We start from the raw sequence: 25,328 nt of genomic DNA, 5'->3' as shown, positions 1-25,328 counted from the left end.
AAACCCCATTCATTCGGAACATATTGGAGCCTCGCAAACCTAGGCTGCCCCAGAATCCTCTGAGAAGATTCAGAATTTTAGGCCTGAAATCCTGGAATTTCTAAATCTATAAGGTTGCAGTGGGGACTTGGAGTGGAATCTATTTTTTTTTTTTTTATTAGCAAGTGTCATGCATGATGCAGATAATCACATGATTAAAATACTGCACTAGGCCTACTGTTCAACAGAACCCTTTGGCTGGGATTCTGCTCTCTGTTCTCGAGCCTGGCTCTCCTGTGGCCGGGTGTCTCTTGGGAAGTCTTTGACTATGCCCTCTAGTATTGCTCTCTTGGGGGCACTGGCATCCTTAGAGGTTCCTTGGATGACAGGCATCACCCAGGACAGTTATTTCTGGTTGGTCTGTCTCTTCTTGAGGGCAGAGGCCACGTCATACTCCGCTCTACACACCAGCTCCCAATCCAGTGCATAGGAAATGTCTTCCGAAGGAATTGATGGATGGCAGGAGCCAGGCCTATGCCTCAGCCCCACCAGCTCCACCCTTGAGAAGCTCGCTGTTAAATGAAGGACACAGATACCCCAACAGGTAAATTGCATGATCAGGTGACGAGCGGCCATAATAATAATCAGGTGACAAGCAGCGCATGTTCTGAGTGCCCAGGGAACCGGTGACAGGTGCTACACATATGGATGTGCGGGATAGGAAACCAGGCAAGAAAACTAAAATTTGGGTGGTTATGGGCTGAACTGTGTCCCCATCAGAAATTCATATTTTGAGGTCCAACACCCCCATCCCACCCCATCAGAGTACCCCAGAATGTACTGAGGTAGGGTCTTTGAAAAGGTCATGAAGTTATAAGTGAGATCATTAGCGTGGGCCCTAAACAAACCTGACTGGTGTCCTCGTAAGAAGAGGAAACTGGGACACAGACACAGAGGGAAGATGACATGAAGACAGAGTGAAGGCTGTATCCCATCTACAAGCCCAGGAGCAACGCCTCAGAAGAAACCAACCCTGCCGACACCTTGATCTTAGACTTCCAGCCTCTAGAATTGTGAGAAAAATTAATGTCTGTGGTTAGAGACACCCAGTCTGTGGTACCCCATTATGACAGCCCTAGAAGAAAAAAATGTATACACACACACATATGTGTGTGTGTGCGCATATATATATTTATAAATATGTATACATATAAAAATATATATACCTTATACACACACACATAGAAGAAGGTTTTGAAAATTCACTAAATCAAGATACGGACATTAAATGTTAACCTTTAAGCTGGCAGAAGCCTCCACAGGTGTCGAAGCATCAACGTGACACAAGCAGGTTTGGTTCTGGAAACACAATTTGGAAACAGTGGGGACCCCAAAGTGAAGGATGATGGTGGAACTGACAGACTAAAACAAGCCATCGGGGTTCTGGGCTACATTACTGCCAATGGGAATAAGCAACAGAGGTCCTATCAGGGAGACATTTGTGGGGCAGAAGTAACACAAGTCGGGGGAAATGATGTGGAGGAGAAGAGGAGAAAGGTGAGGCAACCCTGCAGAAGTGGGAGTGAGGATGCCTCAGATCTCACCTGGGGATACAGGAGGTGAGGCAGGCTGGAAAGAAGAGGGGGAAGGATAAATTTAGTTTGGGATGGGTGCAGTTGGAGACAGCTGCCAAGCATCGAGCTGGATGTGCTCCACAGAGCGGGAATTAAGCGCCGGAGCTCGGACCTGGCATGCGATTCTGTTACTCCCAGGTCAGTCCCGGCTGCAGCAGATGCGGTGGTGGGAAGGGGACGGCTGAGATCACGCGGAGCACCAGCGATCCGAGAGCCCCAAGGCCGAATCCTTGCGGTTCCCACAATGTGTGGAGAGAGGAGCCAACCAAAGATTAAAGAAACCATCCGAAAGGCAGCAGAGTCGGGACGAGGAGGGCCGCCAAGCGCCAAGTTAGTCAGCGTTAGGGGCTAGTTGGTCGTTTTCAAGTCAAAGCTTTCCTTTGCCTCCGCTGCAGACCAGCGCAGGCTGGGTTTCGCCTGTTCGCACCACCGTCCCCTAAAATGGTTCACCCCTCTCCCCGCACTTTGGTAAATCGAGGCAGAAGTGGCTGGGTGGGGGGAACGGAGACCCAAGCCTTATTTCAGGGTCGCGCAGCCAGGGACAGCTCCAGAAGCCCTTGGCTCGCGGGTGGACGGACGGCTCGGCGAGTCCCTCCCCGCCCGAGCCCTTCCACCCGAAAGGAATGCGGCCGCCCGCGCCCGGGCTCAGGCTGCACTTGGAACGCGGACCCGGGCGCCGCGCGCCGAGCGCGCGGACCACGGGGGCGGCTGCCTTGCGCCTCCCCCTGCAGCGCGCGGCGGCCGCCGGGCGAGGCGAGGCGAGGGGGAGGCGGGCCGAGGGGGCGGGCGAGGGACGCGGGACCGCGGGGAGGTCGGGGGCGGGGAGCAGGAGCCGCGGGCCCCGGGAAGAAAAGAACATGGCTCCTGCAGCGGGCAGCGCCGAGCGGGGCACCGGGCGAGGGCGCGCCTGCAGCCAGTGACCGCGATGGTGAACTCGAGCCGCGTGCAGCCGCAGCAGCCCGGGGACGCCCAGCGGCCGGCGGCGCCCCGAACGGCGGGCCCCGGGCGGCTGATGGCGGGCGGCGGGACCGCGGGCGCTGGCCTCGCGGCCCCGGGCGGCCTCCGCGAGCAAAGGGGCCTGGAGATCGAGATGGAGCGCATCCGGCAGGCGGCCGCGCGGGACCCTCCGGCCGGAGCCTCGGCCTCTCCCTCTCCTCCGCTCTCGTCGTGCTCGCGGCAGGCGTGGAGCCGCGACAACCCCGGCTTCGAGGCCGAGGAGGAGGAGGAGGAAGACGAGGTGGAGGGAGAAGAAGGGGGCATGGTAGTGGAGATGGACGTGGAGTGGCGCCCGGGCAGCCGGAGGTCCGCAGCCTCTTCGGCCGTGAGCTCCGCGGGCGCCCGGGGCCGGGGGCTGGGGAGCTTCCACGGCGCCGGCCATCCGAGCGGGAGGCGGCGCCGGCGAGAGGACCAGGGCCCGCCGAGCCCCAGCCCGGCCGGCGGCGGGGACCCGCTGCACCGCCACCTCCCCCTGGATGGGCAACCGCCCCGAGTGGCCTGGGCCGAGAGGCTGGTTCGCGGGCTGCGAGGTAAGCGCGCGGGACCCGCAGCGGCTGATGCACGAACCAGAACCGCGGGCGCCGCGGGAGCCATCGCCCGCCGGGGCAGCTTTCCGGGGGCTCCACCTCGCGTACCCATTGCGTCCCCGCCTCCCCTGGAAGCGCCTTCCCCACCTCTGCTAAAGCTGCTCTATTTCCGGTGCCCATCGCTGAATTCCAGGGCGCCCTTGTTGGTGCAAACTTATTGGATACCTCCTTCTTCTAAAGGAAGACGTGCCTGCTTATCTTTACCTTTGGAAATAGTGAAAGCCGTAGTAGAGTGAAAGGGTACATCTGGAGATTTTTTTTTTTTTTTCTTGTTAGGGAAAAGAAAAACAGACTAATACAGATGGTGGTTGCAAGCACATATTTGCTCATTTTACCTAATTTTCTACCTAGTAGAAAAATTTGTCCTAGTACCCATGGTCTTCCGCCGGCCTGGATGCCCTAGTGCCCCTTATCCGATTCTGGAAAGGGTAGGCAGTTCAGCGGGAGGAGGGCCATTGAGTAGTTATTGATGGTTTGGTGTTGTGTACGGTTGTTTGCGGGAGAGGGAGCTGTTTTTTGAGAACACCACGAATAGGATAAAATAATGTCTGTTATTTGGCCTGCAATTCTAATTCTTTGTCTAAAATAGTTGCAAAGTGAATGTTAACGTTGTTAAGGATGTTTTTCAATAACTGACGTTCTTTGAAATTCCGGTGAAACAGTGACGTCATCAGATACCACCTGTGGGTAGATGTGTCGAGTTCAGTGCACCCAACCCGCCAAAAGGCAGCAGAGGCATTTTGGAATTTACCAGTGCCTGTTAACAGGACACAGTTTTTCCAAGAGCAGATGGGAGCCTGTTTTTGCAAAGTTTTGTCAGAGGCATCCTTGGAAACGAGTTGCATTGGCTCTTTCCATCCAAATGACTGTCATCTCCACTTTTAATACTTGACCATTCTCAGTTCTTTTGAAATTTCCCCTTCTCTTCTCCTGTCAGTTTTGAAAGTCTTGCACAAAAGACAATCCTGGTGTTTTTATAGACATGTGATTAACCCCAAGTCCCTCCGATACCCAAATCCCAGTTCTACCACGCGGTCGCTGAGACGTCAGGCAAACTGCCTAACCTCTCTGATCCCCAGTTTTTGGATTTTTTTCAAAAAGGGATAATCATAATACTTAGTTCTTCATTTGGGAGATTAAATAAAAGGAGCCGTTATATGTAAAGCAAGTCTCTGCCATGTTGTGAATGCTGCATAAATATAAACTCATAGATTGTGAAATGTACATTTGGGTACTTTTTTAACACGAGTGATTATGCTGGTTAATTTGATCCAGAGCATGGTAAGAACAAAAGATTCCTTTTGGGTAATCTGAGTGAATAGATTTGTAGAAAAGTTTCCTTTTTTAAGGTTTGAAATTGTATTCAAACAAATTATGTATTTTACATGGTGTTGATTGTACTTTTAAATATAGTCATTCAAATGAGAGAAGTTTCTTGTAAGTTAATACATAATGGTCAATCTTGATCCTTTTAATTTAATTGCATATATTGGTTTATTAAGGAAAAATTTCAGAAAACTTAGAATGAATACGCTAATAATAAAACTTTTGGTCAAACCTTATCAATAGTCTAGTTGGTAGGAGAGCAGACTCACGAAAATCTTTTATATAGAAAATCTTAGAATAAATTTTGTTTTATTACTGTCTTTTCTGAAGACGTAAAATTGATCTTCTTGTCACTTATGAAATAAGTAACATTTAAAAATAATTAGCACCTCCTGTGAAAATAGACTGTGCTAGGTAACACACACACACACACACACACACACACACAAAGAACTAAAATAGCACATCACCATTCTCCTATGGACAGAAACCCAGAAAAATGAAATGAATAACCATGAATGAGATGTGATTTTTCCCCCCTCTTGGGATACCAATGATAAAAACCTCATGTGCAAAAAAGAAAGAAAAGAAAAGAAAAAAATCTTACGTGCATTATCTAAGTAGTGTCCTGGCTCTAAAGAGAGAGTACCTTGAAATTTCTAAATGTAGAGCAAGTAGAAAAACTAGAGTGGTCAGGAGCTGCCTTGGAGGTCTCCCACCTTGATGCCTTAATGTAACTCACTCAAATATCCTGGCTTCCCTTCCTTGTTTATAGAGTGGATGGGTTGACCTTAATGTTCAAGGTCATTTCCTGGCTTCAACCTACAGTGTGCTGTGTAATGATATGAATCTGAGCTGGACAACAAATGATCATTTTTCTCCTTAGCAGGAGTGAGAGAGCAAAGAAGAAATATTTGAGGTCTGGTTGTGGGCAGCATTCTGTCTAACCAAGGAATTAAAAACTTATCCCAAAATATTAGGAAGCAGTCGAAAGTTTTTGAGCAGGAGCAGAACATGCTGAAAGGGAGTATGAGTCAGGCAGTGTGCTGTGCAGGAGAGATTGCAGAGGAAGATAGGGAGGTAGGAGGTAGCCAGCCAAGGGGTGAGGAAGGCCTGGACCAGAGGCTGCGAAGGATGCCCAAAAGACTGCTCCAGTCTTAAAGGTATCCCTACCCAATAATCGTGCTTACTTTTCCCTAGCAAACTTTTTAGCATGAGAGAAAATTTAACATTCTACTCCAATTTTCTGAAGTTCCAGAGTCGAACGTGTTTTATGGATGTATCAATTTATTAAAGTCACTTTCTGTTTGTTATTTCAAACATATATGCCTGAGGGGTTTTTTGTTTTCCTGGAGAAATCATAAAGAACTAGCTGTAATGGGCAGGGTGGGTGAAGTTGCTGTAACAAATAGATACCTCTTCTCCTCTTCACTATACCATATCATCGCTTTTTCATCACCCCAAATATAAGCTCTGCCCATTAAATAATAACTCCCCACATCCCCTGCTCTTCCCCGCCCCCACCTCTCTTCTGCTTTGTGTCTCCATGAATTTTCCTATTGTCGATACCTCATTCGTGGAATCATGCCGTATTTGTCCTTTCATGTCTGGCTTATTTCACTTAATGTTTTCAAGGTTCACCTATGTTGTAGCACATATCTGAACTTCATTCCTTTTATTAACCAAGTAGTAGTCCCTTGTATGTAGGTACCACATTTTGTTTATCCAATTATCAGATGCTGAACCCTTGGATTGTTTCTGTGTTTTGGCTCTTTTCCCTTTATTTTTAATTCAAACCTCACTCTATCATTTCTTCCTTTTCCCCTTTTATTTGCACTACAATTCTGAACAAATGAGATTTTATATTTTCATTGCAGTGGGGATTTTTTTTTGAGAGAGAGGTGCTACTCTGGGCGGTGTGATAAGGCTATGCTAGTAACAGAATTGGTACACCCACAAACATTTATTGAGCCTCTCCCTTGTGGTAGGTACTAGAGATTCAGAAATGAATAAGACAAGATCCCAACTCTTAAGGAGCTCAGCGTTTAGTAGGGGAATCAGAGATGTCAGTAAATAATTGTAGGGCCCGGTCCCAGGCATGAGAGGGACCCGAAGAAGAGAGGACCGGCTCTCCCTGGGGAGGTTAGAGGAAGTGAAACTTGATTATGGTTTGAGATATTAACCGATGAGATGATGCGATTACTGGGATTCATTTCAGAATAATCGAGGAGTGGGTGAGGGTTTCGATGAATCAGAGCTGGTGTTGAGTTGATTGTTGTTGAAGCTGGGCGCGGGACCCCTGCGAGGTCTTTTATGTCCTTCCTCTTTGTAATTTTTTTATGTATTGCAAAATAAGGTTTTGGAAGCATTTGGATAAAAGTTGCAAAATGGCATTTTTTTCAAGTTAATGATTAATGTTTTGAGACACCTTTGGTGTTTTGGATTATCCATGTCAAAATTCCGCCATATTCATCGTAGTAAGTAATGTTGTTTAGGTGATGTCCTCTGACTCTGGGCTTTGGCGATGCCTAAGCTGCCTCTTATACAGGAAGGAAGGTGGATATTGTCCAGTATCCTCTCCTATCACCGTCTCCTAACAGGTGGAGACATGTACTGAACAGAGGGGCTGGGGTGCTGGAAGCTATTCCCTTCACACTTGGGACAATTGCAGGAAAAGAACCGTTGCTTTTGAAGAATCCTGCCATCTTGGACGTGAGCTCCACTCTTAACCATTCTTACTTTCCTGTATCATCCCTGCTCCACATGGGACTTGGTGGGCTACAGGACAGCTGTTTTTTCTATTTGTGGATGCAGCCATTCCTCACCCATTGGGATGTGAGAGTCCCTGTACCCTAAGACTGAGCCTTACATACACCCCCACGTAGGGAAACCAAATGAAAATTTTAGAGCCATAAATACTTGAGAAGGTAGCTAGAATAACTTAGAAAAAGTAAATGCATAAAAATAAGTTTCTGTAAAATATATATAGAAGGACTTGTTCCTTTTCATTTGAAATGTTTTATTCAAGGGCTAGCATTAAGCTGCCCTAGACCGTTGACTCGAATTTGATAGGAGTGTGGTTGTTCTCTTTATAGGTCAAGCAAAACCATTTGTTAATATTAAGGACCATGACTTTTCCTTCATGCACAATTGTTTATAAACCATGGGACAGAGTGACATCCCTGACCAAGGGAGGCAGGGCAGTCTCTCCTGATGGTAAAGGGACTAGCAGTTTCCACCCCTCTGTGTATGTTTTCGGCCCAGCCTCCAAAAGAAATAGACCCACAGAAATGGTCTGGTTGTGTCCAGGGCTACTGAGCCTCATACTTGGCTGCCTCTGTGTTATTCTGAGTTGTAATTTTCCATGTCATCTAGATTTGTAATAATTCTTTAATATGATGGCGTTTCAGCGAACAAACATTCTGCTTGCTGCATTTCTTCTGAGTGAGTAATTCCCTGACAACTACCAGATCTTGGCAGGAGCCAGCCTGGTCATAAGTTTTGCTCCACTTTCAGCGTGGTGAAACCTAGCATGCGTAACACAGGGTCTTTGAATGCAGATGCTGATTTTCCTACAGGAAATTTGGGAGGGAAATGAAAGACCCCAATTTGGGCGTAGAACTAATGTGTGATGCTGAGACTTTAGAAGTACGTAAACACTGCAGATGAGGTCATTTCTTCCAAGTGGAAGACCATATACCATTTCCCCCCTCTTCTCTGTGTGGCTTGACTGTGGCACAAGTGGCTCTGTGCGTTTCTGCGATGGAAGGGGTTAAAGCCTGTGGACCAGAAGCGCAAGGTCATTTGCCATTAACAGCCAACCTAAGCTAATAGAAAAGATGGAGAGGTTTGTCTTTTTTGGAAGCTGTTAAGGATCTTCCAAGTAGCCAGCAATGTGACTTGACCACACTGTTCACTAGTGGGGGTTTGGACAGCCACCACGTCTGTCTGCTGGCCGCGTCCAAAACTGTGGGATCTCTCTCCAGCCAGCTCACCAAGGCTTATGTCATCTTTGCCCAGCGGGCCCAACACTTTTTCCATCTGCTGAGCTACAGAGCATGATTGCTGATCTTACTCTTTCTGCAAAGAGAGAGAGAGGTCGCATGATTCGTTGCTTTTAATTTAAACATCGTATGTTGGAGTTCCCATCGTGGCTCAGCAGGTTCCTGAGCTAGTATCCATGAGGATGCTAGGTTTGATCCCTGCCCTTGCTTTGTGGGTTAAGGATCCTGCGTTGCCATAAGTGTGGTGTAGGTCACAGACGCGGCTCGGATCCCAAGATGCTGTGGCTGTGGTGGAGGCCAGCAGCTGCAGCTCTTATTGGACCCTTAGCCTGGGAACTTCCATATACCTCAGGTGTGGCCCCTAAAAAGCAAACAAACAAATAAATAAATCAACATTATATGTGAATTGGCATTTTAAAAATCTGCTCAGCTAAGCGTGTCTAGTATAATCAGGCAGCATTGAATTTCGTAAAGGTCAAAAGAGGAGTTCTTGCTGTGGGGCAACAGGATCAGCAGCACCTCTGTAGCACCAGGACGCAGGTTCGGTCTCCAGCCTGGCACAGTAGGTTCAGGATCCGGTGTTGCCACAGCTGCGATGTAAGTCACAACTGTGGCTCAGATCTGATCCCTGGCCAGGGAACCCCATGTGCCAAAAAAAAAAAAAAAAAAAAAAATGAGTAGAGAGCAGAGGTTTTACACTAGTGGGTTGGAAACATGATAGAAGTTTCCATAATGAAATGATGCCCCAATCAGGACGTCTTTTCATCCGGGGTGACTTAAAAGGTACCATGTGCCATGTAGTTTCATCATGTACTAACAACGATAATTAATAAGCGCCATCATTCCTCCCGCTTGTACGAAGAACTGGTGCGTATGCAGAATAATTTAACCTTCTCTTATAGGCTGCCTGGCTTTCTCGTCTCTTTCTAAATTTTTACTAAGGTATTTTCAAAGGAGGTTGGGAGTTGGACAATGATCAGTTCGTTGCCCTGTGTTCTGTACCTCTAGGGGAACAGGAGAAGCTGATGTATTCCTAAGTTAAAGGTCCTTCTGCTAAAAGAATGTCTCAGTTGCGTTTAGAGCATGCGAATACATATATATTACATACAACATATAATATATATACATGTAATAGCATGATACATACATGCAGGAGACGCTTCCTTAAAGGTATGCTAATTTTTTAATGTTGTTTTCCTTTTCCATTCATAAGACTTTTTTAAATAAAATGACATCTTCTTTTCTTATTATTCCAAAGGTCTCTGGGGAACAAGACTCATGGAGGAAAGCAGCACCGACCGTGAGAGATACCTTAAAAGTGTTTTACGGGAACTGGCCACGTACCTCCTTTTCCTCATCGTCTTGTGTGTCTGTAAGTAAACAATTTCCTTCCACCAGAGGAAACGTTTTGAAAATATGTGACCTGTCCGATCTCGATTAAAAGGAATGGGAGCTGCACCAGAAGGGTTTTTTTTTTTTTTTTGCTATTTCTTTGGGCCGCTCCCTCGGCATATGGAGGTTCCCAGGCTAGGGGTCTAATCGGAGCTGTAGCCACCGGCCTACACCAGAGCCACAGCAACGCGGGATCCGAGCCGCGTCTGCAACCTACACCACAGCTCACGGCAACGCTGGATCGTTCACCCACTGAGCAAGGCCAGGGACTGAACCCGCAACCTCATGGTTTCTAGTTGGGTTCGTTAACCACTGCGCCACGACGGGAACTCCAGCACCAGAAGGGTTAATGCAGACATGCTCTCTCCTCTGTTATCAATTCTGAGTTAAATTTGGTGAGGCTCTCCTCTCTTCTCTGGTACATGCTGATCAAAATCCGGCGTTACCTGATTGGCCAGTTCAGTGTCACTTGTGACCATTTTCGCTGTGAGATGCCTGAGGCAACCTGCCAGACCCAAGGAAACCGAGCAAAAAGGTTACCGTGTTAGATTTTTTTTAACGATAATTACAGTGTTACTGTTCTACATAAGTATGTGTAGCAAAATGACTTTCCAAGTTTAACTTTCGGAAAATACAAATAGTGTCACCTCACGGTGCTTTTATGACAATATATGTGTAAAAGTCCTCTTCTTTTGGATTTGGATATATGGTGTGGATGCTTTCATCCTAATTCATCATTTCTTCCAAATCTTCAATAACTGTGGATTTTTACTTTACAGACAACTTACTGCAGGCTCATCTCTTTCTTTTTTCTTCTTTCTTTTTTTTTTTTTTTTTCGGTCTTTGGTCTTTTTAGGGCTGCACCTGAAACATATGGAGGTTCCCAGGCTAGGGGTCTAATCGGAGCTGTTGCTGCAGATGCCACAACAACGCCAGATCCAAGCCGCTTCTGCGACTTACACCACAGCTCATGGCAACACTGGATCCTTAACCCACTGAGCGAAGCCAGGGATCGAACCCTCAACCTCATGATTCCTAGTCGGATTTGTTCCCACTGCACCACAATGGGAACTCCTCTTTCTTCTTTCAATACATCCCTGTATCCTCTGGGAGGGTTGGGAAGCCAGAAGCAAGTCTTGGAATCCATTTGCCTCAGGTCAAGAAAGTCACAGGCAATGGATTTGTCTTCTGAATCAAAGGATGTTGGATGATGGAGTTTCCGCTGTGTCCTCTCTAAAGCCCTTTATAAGAAAAGACAGGAAGCAGACTTAGGACCACCAGGACTTCTTACCATATTCCTCGGGGAAAGGACTTTATTCTTGCAGTGAACACTTAGAAATGCCTAGCAGTTAACACTGACCTTGGAAACAGTTCCCTTGGTAATGGACAGAACTGTGATTTAATAATGCCATTCTTTTTCTTTTTTTTCTTTGTACAGCCGCATCCATGGCAGGTGGAGGTTCCCAGGCTAGGAATCTCTCATAACTTTTAAAAGCATGTTATCTAAGGCGTTCTCTTGTGGCACAGTGGGTTAAGGATCCGGCGTTGTCACTATAGCTACCTGGGTCACTGCCGTGGTGCAGGTTCAATCCCTGGCCTGGGAACCTCCATATTCACAGGTGTGGCCAAAAAAGAAATGCCAAAAGGCTAGAAGAGATCTGTTCAGTGCATTAAAAGTAATAAAGCCAGAGATGTGATATTTTTAACTTTTATGTTTCTAAGCTGTTAGAGCTTAGAAAAAATACTGAAGTGGGAGTTCCCATCGCGGCTCGCAGAAATGAATTTGACTAGCATCCATGAGGACACGGGTTCGATCCCTGGCCTCACTCAGTGGGTTAAGGACCTGGTATTGCCGTGAGCTGAGGTGTAGATCACAGACACCACGTGGATCCACGTGGCTGCGGCTGTGGTGTAGGCCAGCAGCTACAACTCCAATTTGATCCCTAGCCTGGGAACCTCCATGTGCCTCAGGTGCGGCCCTGAAAAGACAAGAAAAAAAAAATAAGTGAAGTTTGCTTCCAGCATAGAAACGGTGCTTAAATATTAAACTACAGTGGCCTTAAATTTAATAGATAAATCAGAATCTTTATTATAACTAAGGGTTTTCAAGCATGACATATGTATTCATACGTTTATGTTAGACCAAATGTAAGCATTCCTATAAGATGTCTAAAATTTCTGTGTTCCTGAAAACTGCCTGGACATCAAAATCACCCACAGGATTTTTCAAGTAATTATAGTTTTGCCCAAATCTGCTAAATCAAGGCCTTCCAGATGCGGCCCAGAGCAGCGAGTGGTCAGGTGCGCTGACAGGGTTTGGGAATTCGGCCAGCTAAATAAACTGAACGGCTAGAGTTTTAGAGAACAAGCTTAAATCATATAACTAATTAGTGTTTTCTTGTTTATGTTAGAATTCTTAAGCTTTTTGTTCTTGTTCACACTACATTTTTCTTATAGCAGCTGCACTTTTTATTATAGTTGATTTACCGTGTTCTGTCAATTTCTGCTATAAAGTGACCCACTTATGCATTTATATACAATCTTTTTCGCACATTATCCTCCATCACATTCCATTACAAATGACTCGATATGGTTCCAGGAGCTCTACAGCATGATTTAATTGCTTATCCAGTCCAGATGCAAGAGTTTGCATCTACTCACCCCCAACTCCCAGTCCCTCCCAGTCCCTCCCCCTCCCTGTTGGCAACCACACGTCTGTTCTCCATGCATGAGTTTGTTTCTCTTCTGTAAGTAGGTTCATTTGTCCTATTAGATTCCAGATATAAGTGATATCATACGGAATTTCTCTTTCTGACTTACTTCACTTAGTAGGAGAGTCTTTGGTTCCACATAAGCTACATTTTTTTTTTCCCTAGGCAAAGTTTTATTTTCAGAATATTCTAGAATCTCTGGGTAAGATGGCGTCTTGGCAGTCAATGGCTCAAACCTCCATCAAATGCTGACATTGCTCCTGCAGCATCCTTTCCGAATGGTTAGTCATCTTGCCTCTGGGCAAGAGTCCCAAGTTAAGGGACTGATGCCTTTGAAGTAGCGCATTTTATGTTTCTTTGCCTGTTTGAGGACCGTCTTCCTTGTGTGAGGCCAAGGTCTGTCCTCATCTAACGTCCCCTCTTAGTCTGCTGCTGTTGTCCCTGTTTTTAACCTTTGTCCTCTCTATCCTGGATGATTCATTTGCTGGGTCAATGATCTGTTTTTAGGGATTTAGCGAAAAACATGTAGGAGTTCCCATTTGGCTCAGAGGGTTAAGAACCCAACGCGTATCCATGAGGTTCGATCCCTGGCCTCGCTCCGTGGGGTAAGGATCCGGTGATGCCGTGAGCTGTGGTGTAGGTCGAAGAGGCGGCTTGGATCCCATGTTGCTGTGGCTGAGGGGTAGGCCGGCAGCTGCGGCTCCAGTTCGACTCCTAGCCTGGGAACTTCCAGGTGGGGAGGGCTTGGCCCCAAAAAGAAAAAAAAACAGTGTGTAGGCCCTGCCCTTGGAGGCGGTAGGTGAAGACAAAGAACACAGTTGGGGAGGAGGATTCTCCTGCAGGGAAGGCCTCTAAGGCGCGAAGCAGGAGTGGAACCTGCGGGTCGAAGAGGGGGCTGAGCCAGTGAACATTCTGAGGCAGGAAAGAGCTCAGAACATCCCAGAAGCTGCGAGCAGAGAGTGACTGGAGGGAGGCATCCGATGAGGGTGCAGAGGTCGTCAGAGGTCCGAGCCTGCAGGTCTGGTCAGCTTTGGTAAGCGGAAGCCAGGGTTATTCCTTGGGGTGAGGCGGGGGGTGATAAGATTTACTTAAATGTTAATCAAACGGTTCTGAATGCCTTTGGGATCCAGTGTCTGGACTTTGGGACTCCCAGGCACTGCCTCCAGATTGCCATTTCTCTCTTTGTTTTGCTTTTTCAAGTACAATAAATTCTTTTCATGGGAGGTTTACAGAGAGGATGATTTTTTCTTGTGCCAGCTGACAGCCAGCTTCCCTGCCTTGGGTCTCCCGGGGGTGTACAGCCCCAGTGGAAGCTAGGACGTTACTCTGACCGTGGGTTCAGCCCTTCTAGGGATCCAGAGATGTGTCTTTTTTTTTTTTTTTTTTTTTTTTATTTATTTATTTTTTGTCTTTTTGCTGTTTCTTGGGCCGCTCCCTCGGCATATGGAGGTTCCCAGGCTAGGGGTCCAATCGGAGCTGTAGCCACGGGCCTATGCCACAGCCACAGCAACTCGGGATCCGAGCTGCGTCTGCGACCTACACCACAGCTCACAGCAACGCTCGGATCGTTAACTCACTGAGCAAGGGCAGGGACCGAACCCGCAACCTCATGGTTCCTAGTCGGATTCTTTAACCACTGCACCACGACGGGAACTCCTAGAGATGTGTCTTAACATCAGGAGACTGACGTTGGCTGGCAGCCAGTCCAAAGTCAAACGATGAAACCAGGTCACGCTTCCATCGAACATGCTATAATCACCTCACCTTCAACATGAAGTTTAAAATCCTTAGCAATAGGCTGGCATGTCACTGTATGGTCTCTGCTTACTTCTGACCTACTACTCGCCCTGACTAGCTGGGACTTCGACCACATTAGACCCCTTAGGAGTCTCCAAAAAGCCTTTGACCACGCTCTCTGCTTCCTGTCGGTCTGTTTAGCTCCTCCTCGTCCTTCGAGATCAGCTCAACAGCCAGATCCAGAGGTTCCCTTTAGGCGAAACGGATCAAGGATCTGGCATTGTCACTGCATCACCTTGGGTCACTGCAGCGGCTTGGATCACCGCCTGTGGTGTGGGTTTGATCCCTGGCCTGGGAGCTTCTGCATGCTGTGAGTGCAACCAAAAAAAAAAAAAAAAAAAAAAAGCCAGATCCATGGAAAAGCCTTTACCAACGAGCCCCTTCCCCGAGTGTGCTGATGTCTGGCCATCTCTGGTCACGGGCGCCCCACCTGTCACACTGGATTGCAGATGAGTTCACGCATCTGCCTCCCTGGATGTGGGGAGGGAGCCAAGGATGCTGGGAGCCCTGACTGTGGGCAGCCTGGGCCCTTTTCAGCCGCTTGTTCACTCCCACAGCATTTTCCCGATAAGACACCTAACACAGCCCAACCTTCCCGTGATCACTGTATGGCACTTCGCATTTACATAAATATCTGTTCTTATTTTATCTCCACCGCCTCCCCGCGAGGATGTGGCACCCTCAGAGCCAGCCGGGAGGTCAGGTTTCCTATTCAAGGCGACCGTGTCCCTCGGTGTCAGGTGGCCTGGAATACGGGGACCAAGGCCCCGTGGTCCTCGTGTCCCTTTATATTTGTGCGGCAGCTTTCCATCTCTTTGGCCTGAGAGTTATTAAGCGGAATAAAAATCCTTTTGATTTCTAACTGGTTTGCCCTTGTCTGTTATCTTGATCCTTTTAAAATCATTTTCTGCCTTTGTGGTTTAAAAAGTGTTGTTCCGTTGGTTGGTTGGTTTTCGTGGAGGAGATTTCGTTTTGGGAAGTTTGGCTTTGTTGGGGGTTTTGGCTTCAAACAACGGAAGTGTATTTTCTCACCGTGCTGGTGGGTGGAAGTCTGAAGTTAAGGTGCCCGCAGGGCCAGGCTCCCCGCGACACCCCTTCCTTGCCTTTCCCTAGCTTGTGCCAGCTTGTCCTAGCTTGTCTGCAATCTTTGGTCTCCTAGGCGTGTAGCTGTATCCTTCCCAGGGCCGTCTCCCTGCGTCCATCTCCTTTTAAGGACATCTGCCTGGTTGAGTCTTAATTTTAGGGACCTAACTAGTGTTGTCTTTGCAGCTTCGAATATTACTTGAAATGTTTGAAAAAGAATGTGAGTGATTTTCTTTGATACACTGTAGAGTTTGATGTATGTACATGTTCTTTTTTTTTTTTTTTTTTTTGGTCTTTTTGTCTTTTAGGGCCACACCCGAGGCATATGGAGGTTCCCAGGCTAGGGGTCCAATTGGAGCTGTTGCTGCCAGCCACAGCCCCAGCCCCAGCCCCAGCCACGCCAGATCTGAACCGTGTCTGCGACCTACACCACAGCTCACGGCAACGCCAAATCCTCAACCCACTGGGCAAGGCCAGGGATTGAACCCGAAACCTCATGGTTCCTAGTCGGATTGGTTTCTGCTGCGCCACGTCGGGAACCCCCCATGGTCGCATATTCCGTTAAAATTCCTCATATCCCTAGATCATCTTTGTGTTCTTACTCTGTCGAAGAGTGCGAGACATAAATTTAAGTTTCCAGCTACTATTGTGGTTTTGGTAATTCTCCTTCTTCTCCTAGAAGGCATTGCTTTATATACCTTGATGTTATTATTTGATATGAAAGTTCATTCTAATTAAATCACTGTGTTAGTTATCATTTATCAATATAAAATAACCTTTTTCTGTAACACTTTACTCACCTTAAAATCTCCTGTCAGGTGATTGAAATACCACTGAACACCCATTGCATGTTAATGTACATTTTCTCACCCCTTTATTTTTGACTTCATTTTGAATGGGTCTCATAAAAATTCTAAAGATACATTTAAAATTTTTTTCTTCTCTTTTTTCTTTTTTCGGGCAGCACCTGCAGCACATGGAAGGTCCCAGGCTAGGGGGCAGAATTGGAGCTAGAGCTGCAGGCCTGCACCACACTCATGGCACCACTGGACCCAAGCCACATCTGTGACCTATGCCACAGCTTGGGGTGACACTGGATCCTTAACCCCCTGGGTGAGGCCAGGGATTGAACCTGCTTCCTCACAGACCTATGTCAAGTTCTGAGCCACTGAGCCAAAATGGGAACTCCCATTTAAAAAAATTTTAACCAATGTTTAAGACTTTGTCATCTAGTAAGTCTAATCTCCTCACATGTCATGCTTTTGTCAAATTTCTGCCACTGGAGTTCCCGCTGTGGTGCAGTGAGTTAAGAAGCAACTGCAGCAGCTTGGGTCGCTGCAGAGGCGTGAATTCGATCTCTGGTCCTGGAACTTATATATGCCAGGAGTGCGGTAATTTAAATAAACAAAAAGACAAATTTCTATCTTATTTTTTCCTCTTTTTAGGCATTCCGTTTATTTTTCATTTTTTTTTTTTTTGTTACATTGGAAATTCCATGTTTTTATTCCATGATTTGGAGTTGATATAGACCCCTTTACATAGTTTTTAATATTTCTGAGATTACATTTTTTCAACCATCATAAGAATTAGGGTGTCTGTAGCCTATTTTGAAATGAGACCATGTTTTTAAAACAGCTTTACTTCGTTCACATGGCGATTAGTTTGTGGTGCTGCGAGAATATTTTTTTATTCTGGCTTATTTTATGGAAAATCGAATTTGAGAGTTAAGACAAGGACTAACGAGCAGGAAAATATGTGTCCTTCACCTTATATTTTTAAAATATTTTTCTCTCCTTTCTGATCCTCATTTATGGTTCCCTGTTTCTCGTATTGGAACTTCTTTTCTTTACAATTCAGTTCAGTAAAAGAGGGAGTTTTACCTTCCAAGTGGGCTTTATCCATCAGGGACTGGAAGGAAAAATAATGTAACAGTCTGACGTTTCTAGCGCATTTATCAGTATACAGAATGTGCGTTCACATACATCTCTCCAGGTGAACTACACAAAAGCCCTAGATGCTATTCCCTTTTCTGGATAATGAAACTCAAGCTCAGAAAAGTTAAATAGTTGTCAGAGATCCCAGAACACTAAGACCCACCATTAGGAACCAGACTTAAGGGTGAAGCAAAGCTGAAATTCAGACTGGAATCCTCCTGACCCCAAATCCCAGGGGTCCTCTAGCTACAGCCTAAAGGACGATGCAGCTGACCCCCGGAGTGTTTGGAGCTGTCACTTGAAGATATCCAGTGGACCAGCCCATTCCCTTGCACAAGGAAGGGATGGACTGAGTTAAAGTTTGCTGATTGAGGGGAGTTCCCGTCGTGGCGCAGTGGTTAACGAATCCGACTAGGAACCATGAGGTTGCGGGTTCGGTCCCTGCCCTTGCTCAGCGGGGTTAAGGATCCGCCGTTGCCATGAGCTGTGGTGTAGGTCACAGATGCGGCTCGGATCCCGCGTTGCTGTGGCTCTGGCGTAGGCCGGTGGCTACAGCTCCGATTCAATCCCTAGCCTGGGAACCTCCACATGCCGCAGGAGCGGCCCAAGAAATAGCAAAAAGACAAAAAAAAAAAAAAAAAAGTTTTCTGATTGAATGCATGTGTTAGAATAATCACCTTCAATGCCAGACAGCATTATTACTCGGAATGTCCAGCAGGTGGTGCTGCACAGCCAAGAGCATATTATCGCTTCCCTTTTAGTGAAGCCATGAAATTCCATGTAGCTCCTAAGAGTGTCAAAAGCAGTCAAGTATTAAAAATAGAGGACACTGAGATCCTGCTTATAGCACTGGGAACTATGTTTGGTCACTTAGGATGGAGCATGATAATGTGAGAGAGAAGTGTGTGCATGCAGGTGTGGCTGGGTCACCTTGCTGTGCACTAGAGAATCGACGGAACACCGTAAACCAGCTATAATGGAAAAAATAAACATCATTATTTAAAAAAAAAAAAAAAGAGGACAAGGAGTAACTGTTGTGGCGCAGAAGTAATGAGCCTGACTAGTATCCATGAGGACGTGGGTTCGATCCCTGGGCTCATTCAGTGGTTAAGGATCCGGTGTTGTTGTGAGCTGTGGTGTAGTTAGCAGATGTGGCTTGGATCCTTCGTGGCTGTGGCTGTGGTGTAGGCCAGCAGTTCCAGCTCCAATTCGACCCTTAGCCTGGGAACTTCCATAGGCTGAAGGTGTGGCCTTAAAAAGCAAAAAAAAATTTTAATTAAAACTAGGGAGTTCCCAGAGTTCCTGTCGTGGCGCAGTGGTTAACGAATCTGACTAGGAACCATGAGGATGTGGGTTCGATCCCTGGCCTTGCTCAGTGGGTTAAGGATCCGGTGTTGTCGTGAGCTGTGGTGTAGGTCTCAGACACGGCTTGGATCTGGCATTGCTGTGGCTCTGGTGTAGGCCGGTGGCTACAGCTCCATTTCGACCCCTGGCCTGGGAACCTCCACATGCTGTGGGAGTAGCCCTAGAAATGGCAAAAAAAAAAAAAAATAGGGAGTTCCCGTCATGGCTCAGAAGAAATGAAACTGACTGGCATCTGTGAGGACACAGGTTCGTAGATCCCTGGCCTCGCTCAGTGGGTTAAGGATCCGGTGTTGCCGTGAGCTGTGGTGTAGGCCGCAGACATGACCCCGCATTGCTGTGGCTGTGGTGTAGGCCGGCAGCTGTAGCTCTGATTGGACCCCTAGCCTGGGAACCTCCATATGCCGCGGGTGCAGCCCTAAAAGGACAAGACAAAAAAAAATTAAAAATAGAGCACAATAAAGGAGATATACCTTCAAATCTATGGCTAAAATACATGTATATATGTATACGTATATATGTATAGCATATTTATAGATCAAAAAATGTACATAATTTGTCACAATGCTTTTTTAACAACAAAAAAACCCACAGGTGAAAAATTGAAGAGCAATCCACATTAATCAACCAATCCATAGCAAATTCTAATGAAGTTAATTGAAAAATCAGTTTAATAACAGTCAGCTTTGAGGAGCTGTCACTACTACGCTTGAGCATGGTGTCAGCTTTGGATCTGAAGGAGGCCTCTGCAGAGTACCCTATATGCTGGCAGCCCTCTGCGGGAGCTGGCAGGCAGCGCCCCCGACCCCAGACGCTGTGAGCGCCTCCTGAGGACAGAGGTCGCAGCTTGTTCATCTTCATGTGCAGCATCTTGCCCTTAGGTGTGAATGGCTCGAATCTGATCCCCGGCCCGGGGGCTCCATATGCCTCGGGGTGGCCAAAAAAAATTGATTCTCTTGCAGGGTACTTTTTTTTTTTTTTTTTTTTTTTTTTTTTGTCTTTTTGTCTTTCTGTCATTTCCTGAGCTGCTCCCGCGGCAGATGGAGGTTCCCAGGCGAGGGGTTGAACCAGAGCCATAGCTGCCAGTCTACACCACAGCCACAGCAAGGCGGGATCCGAGCCGTGTCTGCGACCTACACCACAGCTCACGGTAATGCCGGATCCTTAACCCACTGAGCAAGGCCAGGGATCGAACCTGCAACCTCATGGTTCCTAGTCGGATTCGTTAACCACTGAGCCAGGACAGGAACTCCTGGAGGGTACTAATTTATCTTTAAGTGATATGCATGTACCAGTATTTTTGGATTTAGACAGTATTGGCTGGGGTCGAATCAGAGCTTCAACTGCTGGCCTACACCACAACCACAGCGACGCAGGATCTGAGCCACATCTGCGACCTACACCACAGCTCAGGGCAACACCGGATCCCCCACCCACTGAGTGAGGCCAGGGATCGAACCTGCATCCTCAGGGATAGAGTTGGAAGCACCACAAATGGGAACGCCCTCTAGTGGTTATTTTTATACTTTTACATATTTAAAGTTCTACATCTTAATTCATCACATTTAGGCAGAATCTATTGAATTTCCTTTACATGAAATGAGAAGTTAGCCCCATACATGTTCCTCCGCCTCACCTCATGCCAGCCTCCAGCTGCTGTCATTCTTACAATTTCACATTCTAAGGGGTTAATTAACTTAAATCATTCTATGACTATAATAAAAAGTTCTCTGACTTTTGATAATAAGTTAACGCTAAAAGTTATAAACTATAAACTAAAGCCAGCAATAATTATCATAATTATAAAACATTATTCACTGATGATTCAAGTTGTGTGATTTACCATACAGTTCTTATCACTGTGCTGCTCAAAATTAGCTGTTTTAAGATTATGTTAAATGGGGATGGTTCTTACCGAACATAAATTAGTTACTGAAAATTACGCCACATTTTTTATTCTCATTCAATATCAGGTTTTGAAATGCATTTTATGATGCCTGAAGATTATTACAGAATTAGCGTAGCATTCATTGCTTGCTGCGTGTTGAGAACTATGGTCAAAAGAAGTTTCCTTCCTCTTGAAGATTTTTGTCAGCTCATTATAGGTATTAGAGCCTATATACCAGCAGTCATTAGAATTCAGCATAAGACAGTGCATATTAAAGTGCTGAGATTTATAATAGATGCCGTAGCGGTCTGATTAAGTGTGATGAACCGCCATTAGTGGACGTTTAAATGTCACCTCCTCTATTGGATAATTTTTCATTATTATTTTTTAAATACCAAAAATCCTTATAGCTAATTATCCCCACCTTACAGAAGAGGAAACTGAAGCTCAGAAAGTGTGAGCGACTTGCACAAGTCACAAAGCAAGTACGAGGCATGACCCAGCCTCCAACCTGTGACGTACTAAGCCTATAAATTATCTCCCCACCTTTCTCTGGGATCCCGCAGAACAGGCTGGTATGGTCAGCACGTCGTCACGGCAGGGTGTGGCTTGAGTTTAGCGTGCGCCTCAAGGTCGGATAGGTGGCAGGCAGATGTGTGTTTCAGCTGGCATCCCGGAAGGAAAGAGATGGGAAACTCAAAATGGTAACTAAAGTTTAATGAGGGCCCTGTTTACAGAGGTGTGGCAGGGTGACAGGAGCCAACAAGGGGACCTGAGGCCCTCGAGAAAGACTCCCACCTCCAGGCTTGAGAGGCGAGGTGGGGGATGCTGCGACGTGAAGCCCATGCGGCTGGGAGAGAAGAGATTCCCCAGCAGCTGTGGCCGCGGTTAGAGGGTCCCCCCTAAACCGTGTCCAGACTGTGTGGGAGCGGGAGGACCAAGCAAACGCGATTCTCACCTCCGCCCCCATCACCTGTTCCACCTCCTATTGGCTGAATGCACTGAAAACTGGAAGGCAGGGGAGCCCGGGGCGGGGTTGGTAGGGATTGGCCCCGGGGTAGCGAAGGGTAGAGAGTTGATCCAGGAGCTCCCTGGGGATGGCCTACCGTGCTCCCTAAGGGAGAGCGGGCAGCCGGAGGACGCGGAGCATCGGGCTCCCTGGCGAAGAGGGTCTATTCCGGGAGGTGGTGGGCGGTGAAGTTGGAGGCCGTGTTGAAACTCCCAAGTGTCAAGACGAGGTGCCTGATCTGAATCTGACACTCGGTAGCAAACCAGCTTTGTTGCACATTGAGCTTCATTTCTTTCGTTTATGAGCCAGAGAGCGGAGGGGCGGGGGTTATCGGGGAAGAAGGGTGCAGGAAGCGGGAGCATCCGCCGGGATGGTGAGCGGGGGTGCAGGGTCCCTTGCGAGCTCGCCCGGCTCCTTCTGTCTTCCAGTGACCTACGGGATGATGAGCTCCAGTGTGTACTACTACACCCGGATCATGTCGCAGCTCTTCCTGGACACCCCCGTGTCCAGAACGGAGAAAACCAACTTTAAAACGCTTTCTTCAGTGGAAGACTTCTGGAAGGTATTTGCAAGTGACTTCTGTATCCCTGAAACTTGTTCATTGGCCTTTGTAAATTCAGTTCAGCGGTATCTCCAGGTCCTGGTTCTACTCACTTAACATGGGGGCAGATGCTCTGGTGAGTTGTTGGTGCTTCCAGCGAGAACCCGGCAGGTGCTTTGTTTCATAGCTTACCTTATTTAACCTCCACTGTCACTTAATCAGGTGAGTACCAATATTCTGCCCCAGGTTGTAAATGAAGAAGTTAAGATGCAGAGTGCCTACCATGCCTAAAGAATAAGGAAAATGGACTTTTAGCCTGACAGATACGCCCTCACCCTAGTTTATCCTGCATTCAGTCACTCATGGCCCAATAAATGTTTGTCACGTAACTCCTAGGATGTAAGGTCCATGAGGGCAGAATATGGTTGTTTTGTCTTGCTTTGTTTCTGTCTCTTTGTTGATGGTGGCATGTACCCAAGAGCAGTACCTGATGCAAGGCAGGCACATTCTTTCAAAGACCTCTAATGTAAAATTCAGCCCAGTCCCTTTCCAAATTGTCACAAATGCCAACAGAATAATAGAGAAACGGCAGTGAGAGATACCATAGGAGAAATATTCAGCTGATCGGGGAGATAGGCTCAGAATCTAAAAAAATGGGGAGAGAAGCTGGAAATGATTGCTTCTTCCTGGGGAAATTCCTTCTGAAATTTTTATTAAACCCTGAGGTCAGAGCTGTTGTTTTTAAAGTCCGAGGAACTGGATTACAAGAACCTCAATATACCAACGAATGCCTGAAAATACTTGGCATCCAAAACCACACTTGCAGAATATGAATTTTTCCCACCCCAAGGGGACAGATCACTATTGATCATCTCATCAGGATGAAGCGCTGAGAAACAGCTGGGTCTGTTTTCCCCCTTAGACCAATGAAGGAGAGACTTCTCCCACCCACACGGCTCCGTGATAGCGTGCCACGCTGTGTAAATGGAGGGGCAGAGGGGATAGAGCATTCACCGTGGGAAAAAATAGTCCAGACAGTGGAAAGATCCAGCAGGAGTTCCTGTTGAGGCGCAGCAGAAACGAATTTGACCAGCAATCCATGAGGATGTAGGTTCCATCTCTGGCTTCACTCAGGGAGTTAAGGCTCTGGCTTTGCGGTGAGCTGTGGTGTAGGTGGCGGGCGCATCTCGGATCCGGTGTTGCTCTGGCATAGGCCGGCAGCTGCAGTTCCGATTCATCCTCTAGCCTGGGAACTTCCATGTGCCACAGATGCAGCCCTAAAAAGACCACACACACACACACACACACACAAATCCACCAGATAGCAGATGGGTCATCAAAACTATATAGTCTTTTCTTCTCTAATGGTCGCGAGCCATGACTGTGAGGGCTGCTGTTTTAATGAGGGAAGGTGAAATTGATCATGGTTATGGATTTATGCAAACGGCACCCTCTCCCCAGCCTTTAGAACCAGACTGAAAATCAGAGTTACCATTTATGAAGCCCCCACACTGTGTCAGGAGTAACAACCCTACAAAGGATAGACACTGCAGATGCTCAGGGCCTCCCAGCTACCAAGACAATGACGGGGCAGGATCCACCCACACCTCTGACAGCAAGACCCACCCTTGTCATGCTACCAGGTTCACGCAGTTGCTGAGCTCTTGGTGACACAGACCTTCCAGGAAGGAGCAAGGCGGCCTCTGAGCTGGGAGCCTCTCAAAAATGTTTCCTTTGCTTTTAGTTCGCAGAAGGCGCCTTGTTGGACGGGCTCTACTGGAAGACACAGCCCAGCAACGGAACGGAAGCCCATAACCGAAGCTTCATCTACTACGAGAACCTTCTGTTAGGGGTTCCTCGTATACGGCAGCTGAGAGTCAGAAATGGATCCTGTTCCATCCCCCAGGACTTGAGAGATGAGATTAAAGAGTGCTACGACGTCTACTCCGTCAGCAGTGAGGACAGGGCTCCATTTGGTCCAAGAAATGGAACCGCGTAAGTGTCGGTGGCTCTGGCCGCGGGCCCTGGCCTCTCAGAGATGCTCCGACCTTTCATTCTCCAGCCCCTTCCCCAGGGAGGAGATGCTGCCAGTGCTTATTGTTAAGGCTCTGGCCAAACGTCAGTGTCCCAGGTTTTCTACACCGTCTACCCCCTTTCAGCTTCTGCGTACGTATTTTGCAAAAGGCTAAATCATTGCCTCTGTGACCCGTAGGAAAGAAGCTTCTTGAGCTTTCGAAGGTTTGAAGGTTTACGAGGCCTCCATCCTGTTTCTATAGATGCAGTCACATGGTTCGCTAGGTTGTCACTGGAAAAGTTTCTGGGACAGAAATTCTTTTTTATCGGCGCTTAGAAAGAAATTTTGTGTTCAGAGTCCAGTTATTTAAAGTGTATGGTAAGCGTGTGAGGCAGGCGTCACTGTCTGGTTTAACGTCTGTCCTCAGACGTGTGTTTGTGATTTTTGAGCGCGCATCTGCTTTGTGCGTGTTGGCAGGCATTTGGGCTGCTCTTTGGTAACCATACTTAAAACATCTTGTGTGTGAAGGAAGACAGTCATTATTTCTGGAGTGACTATAGTTATTATAAAAAAATGAGACCATCTCTCAGGCTGTCCCAAGGAGGACCTTTCAGGCACCTGTCCCGAAGGAGTCACTGTGGTTAGAACTGTCTTTTAAGCTTGGCTGAGCCAGTTCTTTCACCTCTAGATCCCTTTCTCGGGAACTGAGACATGGGAATCCAGATTGGTGAACACACGGTGGGGGGCAAACCCTTTTTCTGATTCAGATTCTTTGCCTGCCATCCAGGACACACCCTTTTTAGTACGCAGCCCTATAAGAAACAAACTTCGTAAACATCAGAAGGTTTAGAGTAAAGAAGCTGAGTCTCAAAAGACGTTTTTTCCAGGTCATGATAGTGATTTTGGTCTCTTGTGCTCCTTTTTCTAGTTTCAGCAAAGCAGTAGCTTGCGCTTATCTCTTAGCGTGTCACCAAAAAGAGATTTATGCAGCCTCTGCGCCCTGCCGGATGCTATTTAAGAACTGAATCTCCTCTACTTTTCATAAAACAACTGTGAAAGGGATCTCAGCTC

At 47.0% G+C, this 25,328-nt stretch overlaps 1 protein-coding gene across 4 annotated transcripts in view; it reads left to right on the top strand.

Annotated features, from left to right (window-relative positions):
- The first annotated feature begins 1,721 nt into the window (after nt 1-1,721).
- PKD2 (polycystin 2, transient receptor potential cation channel) overlaps nt 1,722-25,328 on the top strand; it is a 56,644-nt gene continuing 33,037 nt past the window's right edge. For 2 of the 4 annotated variants that reach the window (XM_084971082.1, XM_084971081.1), the window contains exons 1-4: nt 1,722-1,943; nt 9,785-9,898; nt 22,131-22,264; nt 23,988-24,238. In XM_084971082.1, the coding sequence (XP_084827208.1) occupies nt 9,805-9,898; nt 22,131-22,264; nt 23,988-24,238 (479 nt within the window). In that variant the 5' untranslated portion in view covers nt 1,722-1,943; nt 9,785-9,804. 4 annotated transcript variants of the gene reach the window in all.

This window comes from Sus scrofa, chromosome 8, assembly GCF_054392235.1.
Source record: "Sus scrofa isolate SSC_HxYL_T2T_F1_AM1 chromosome 8, Sscrofa_HxYL_maternal_Yorkshire_Landrace_v2.0, whole genome shotgun sequence".
Taxonomy (NCBI): domain Eukaryota; kingdom Metazoa; phylum Chordata; class Mammalia; order Artiodactyla; family Suidae; genus Sus; species Sus scrofa.
The sequence above is the reverse complement of the archived record's forward strand: the minus strand, read 5'-3'. Positions and strand labels throughout refer to the sequence as shown.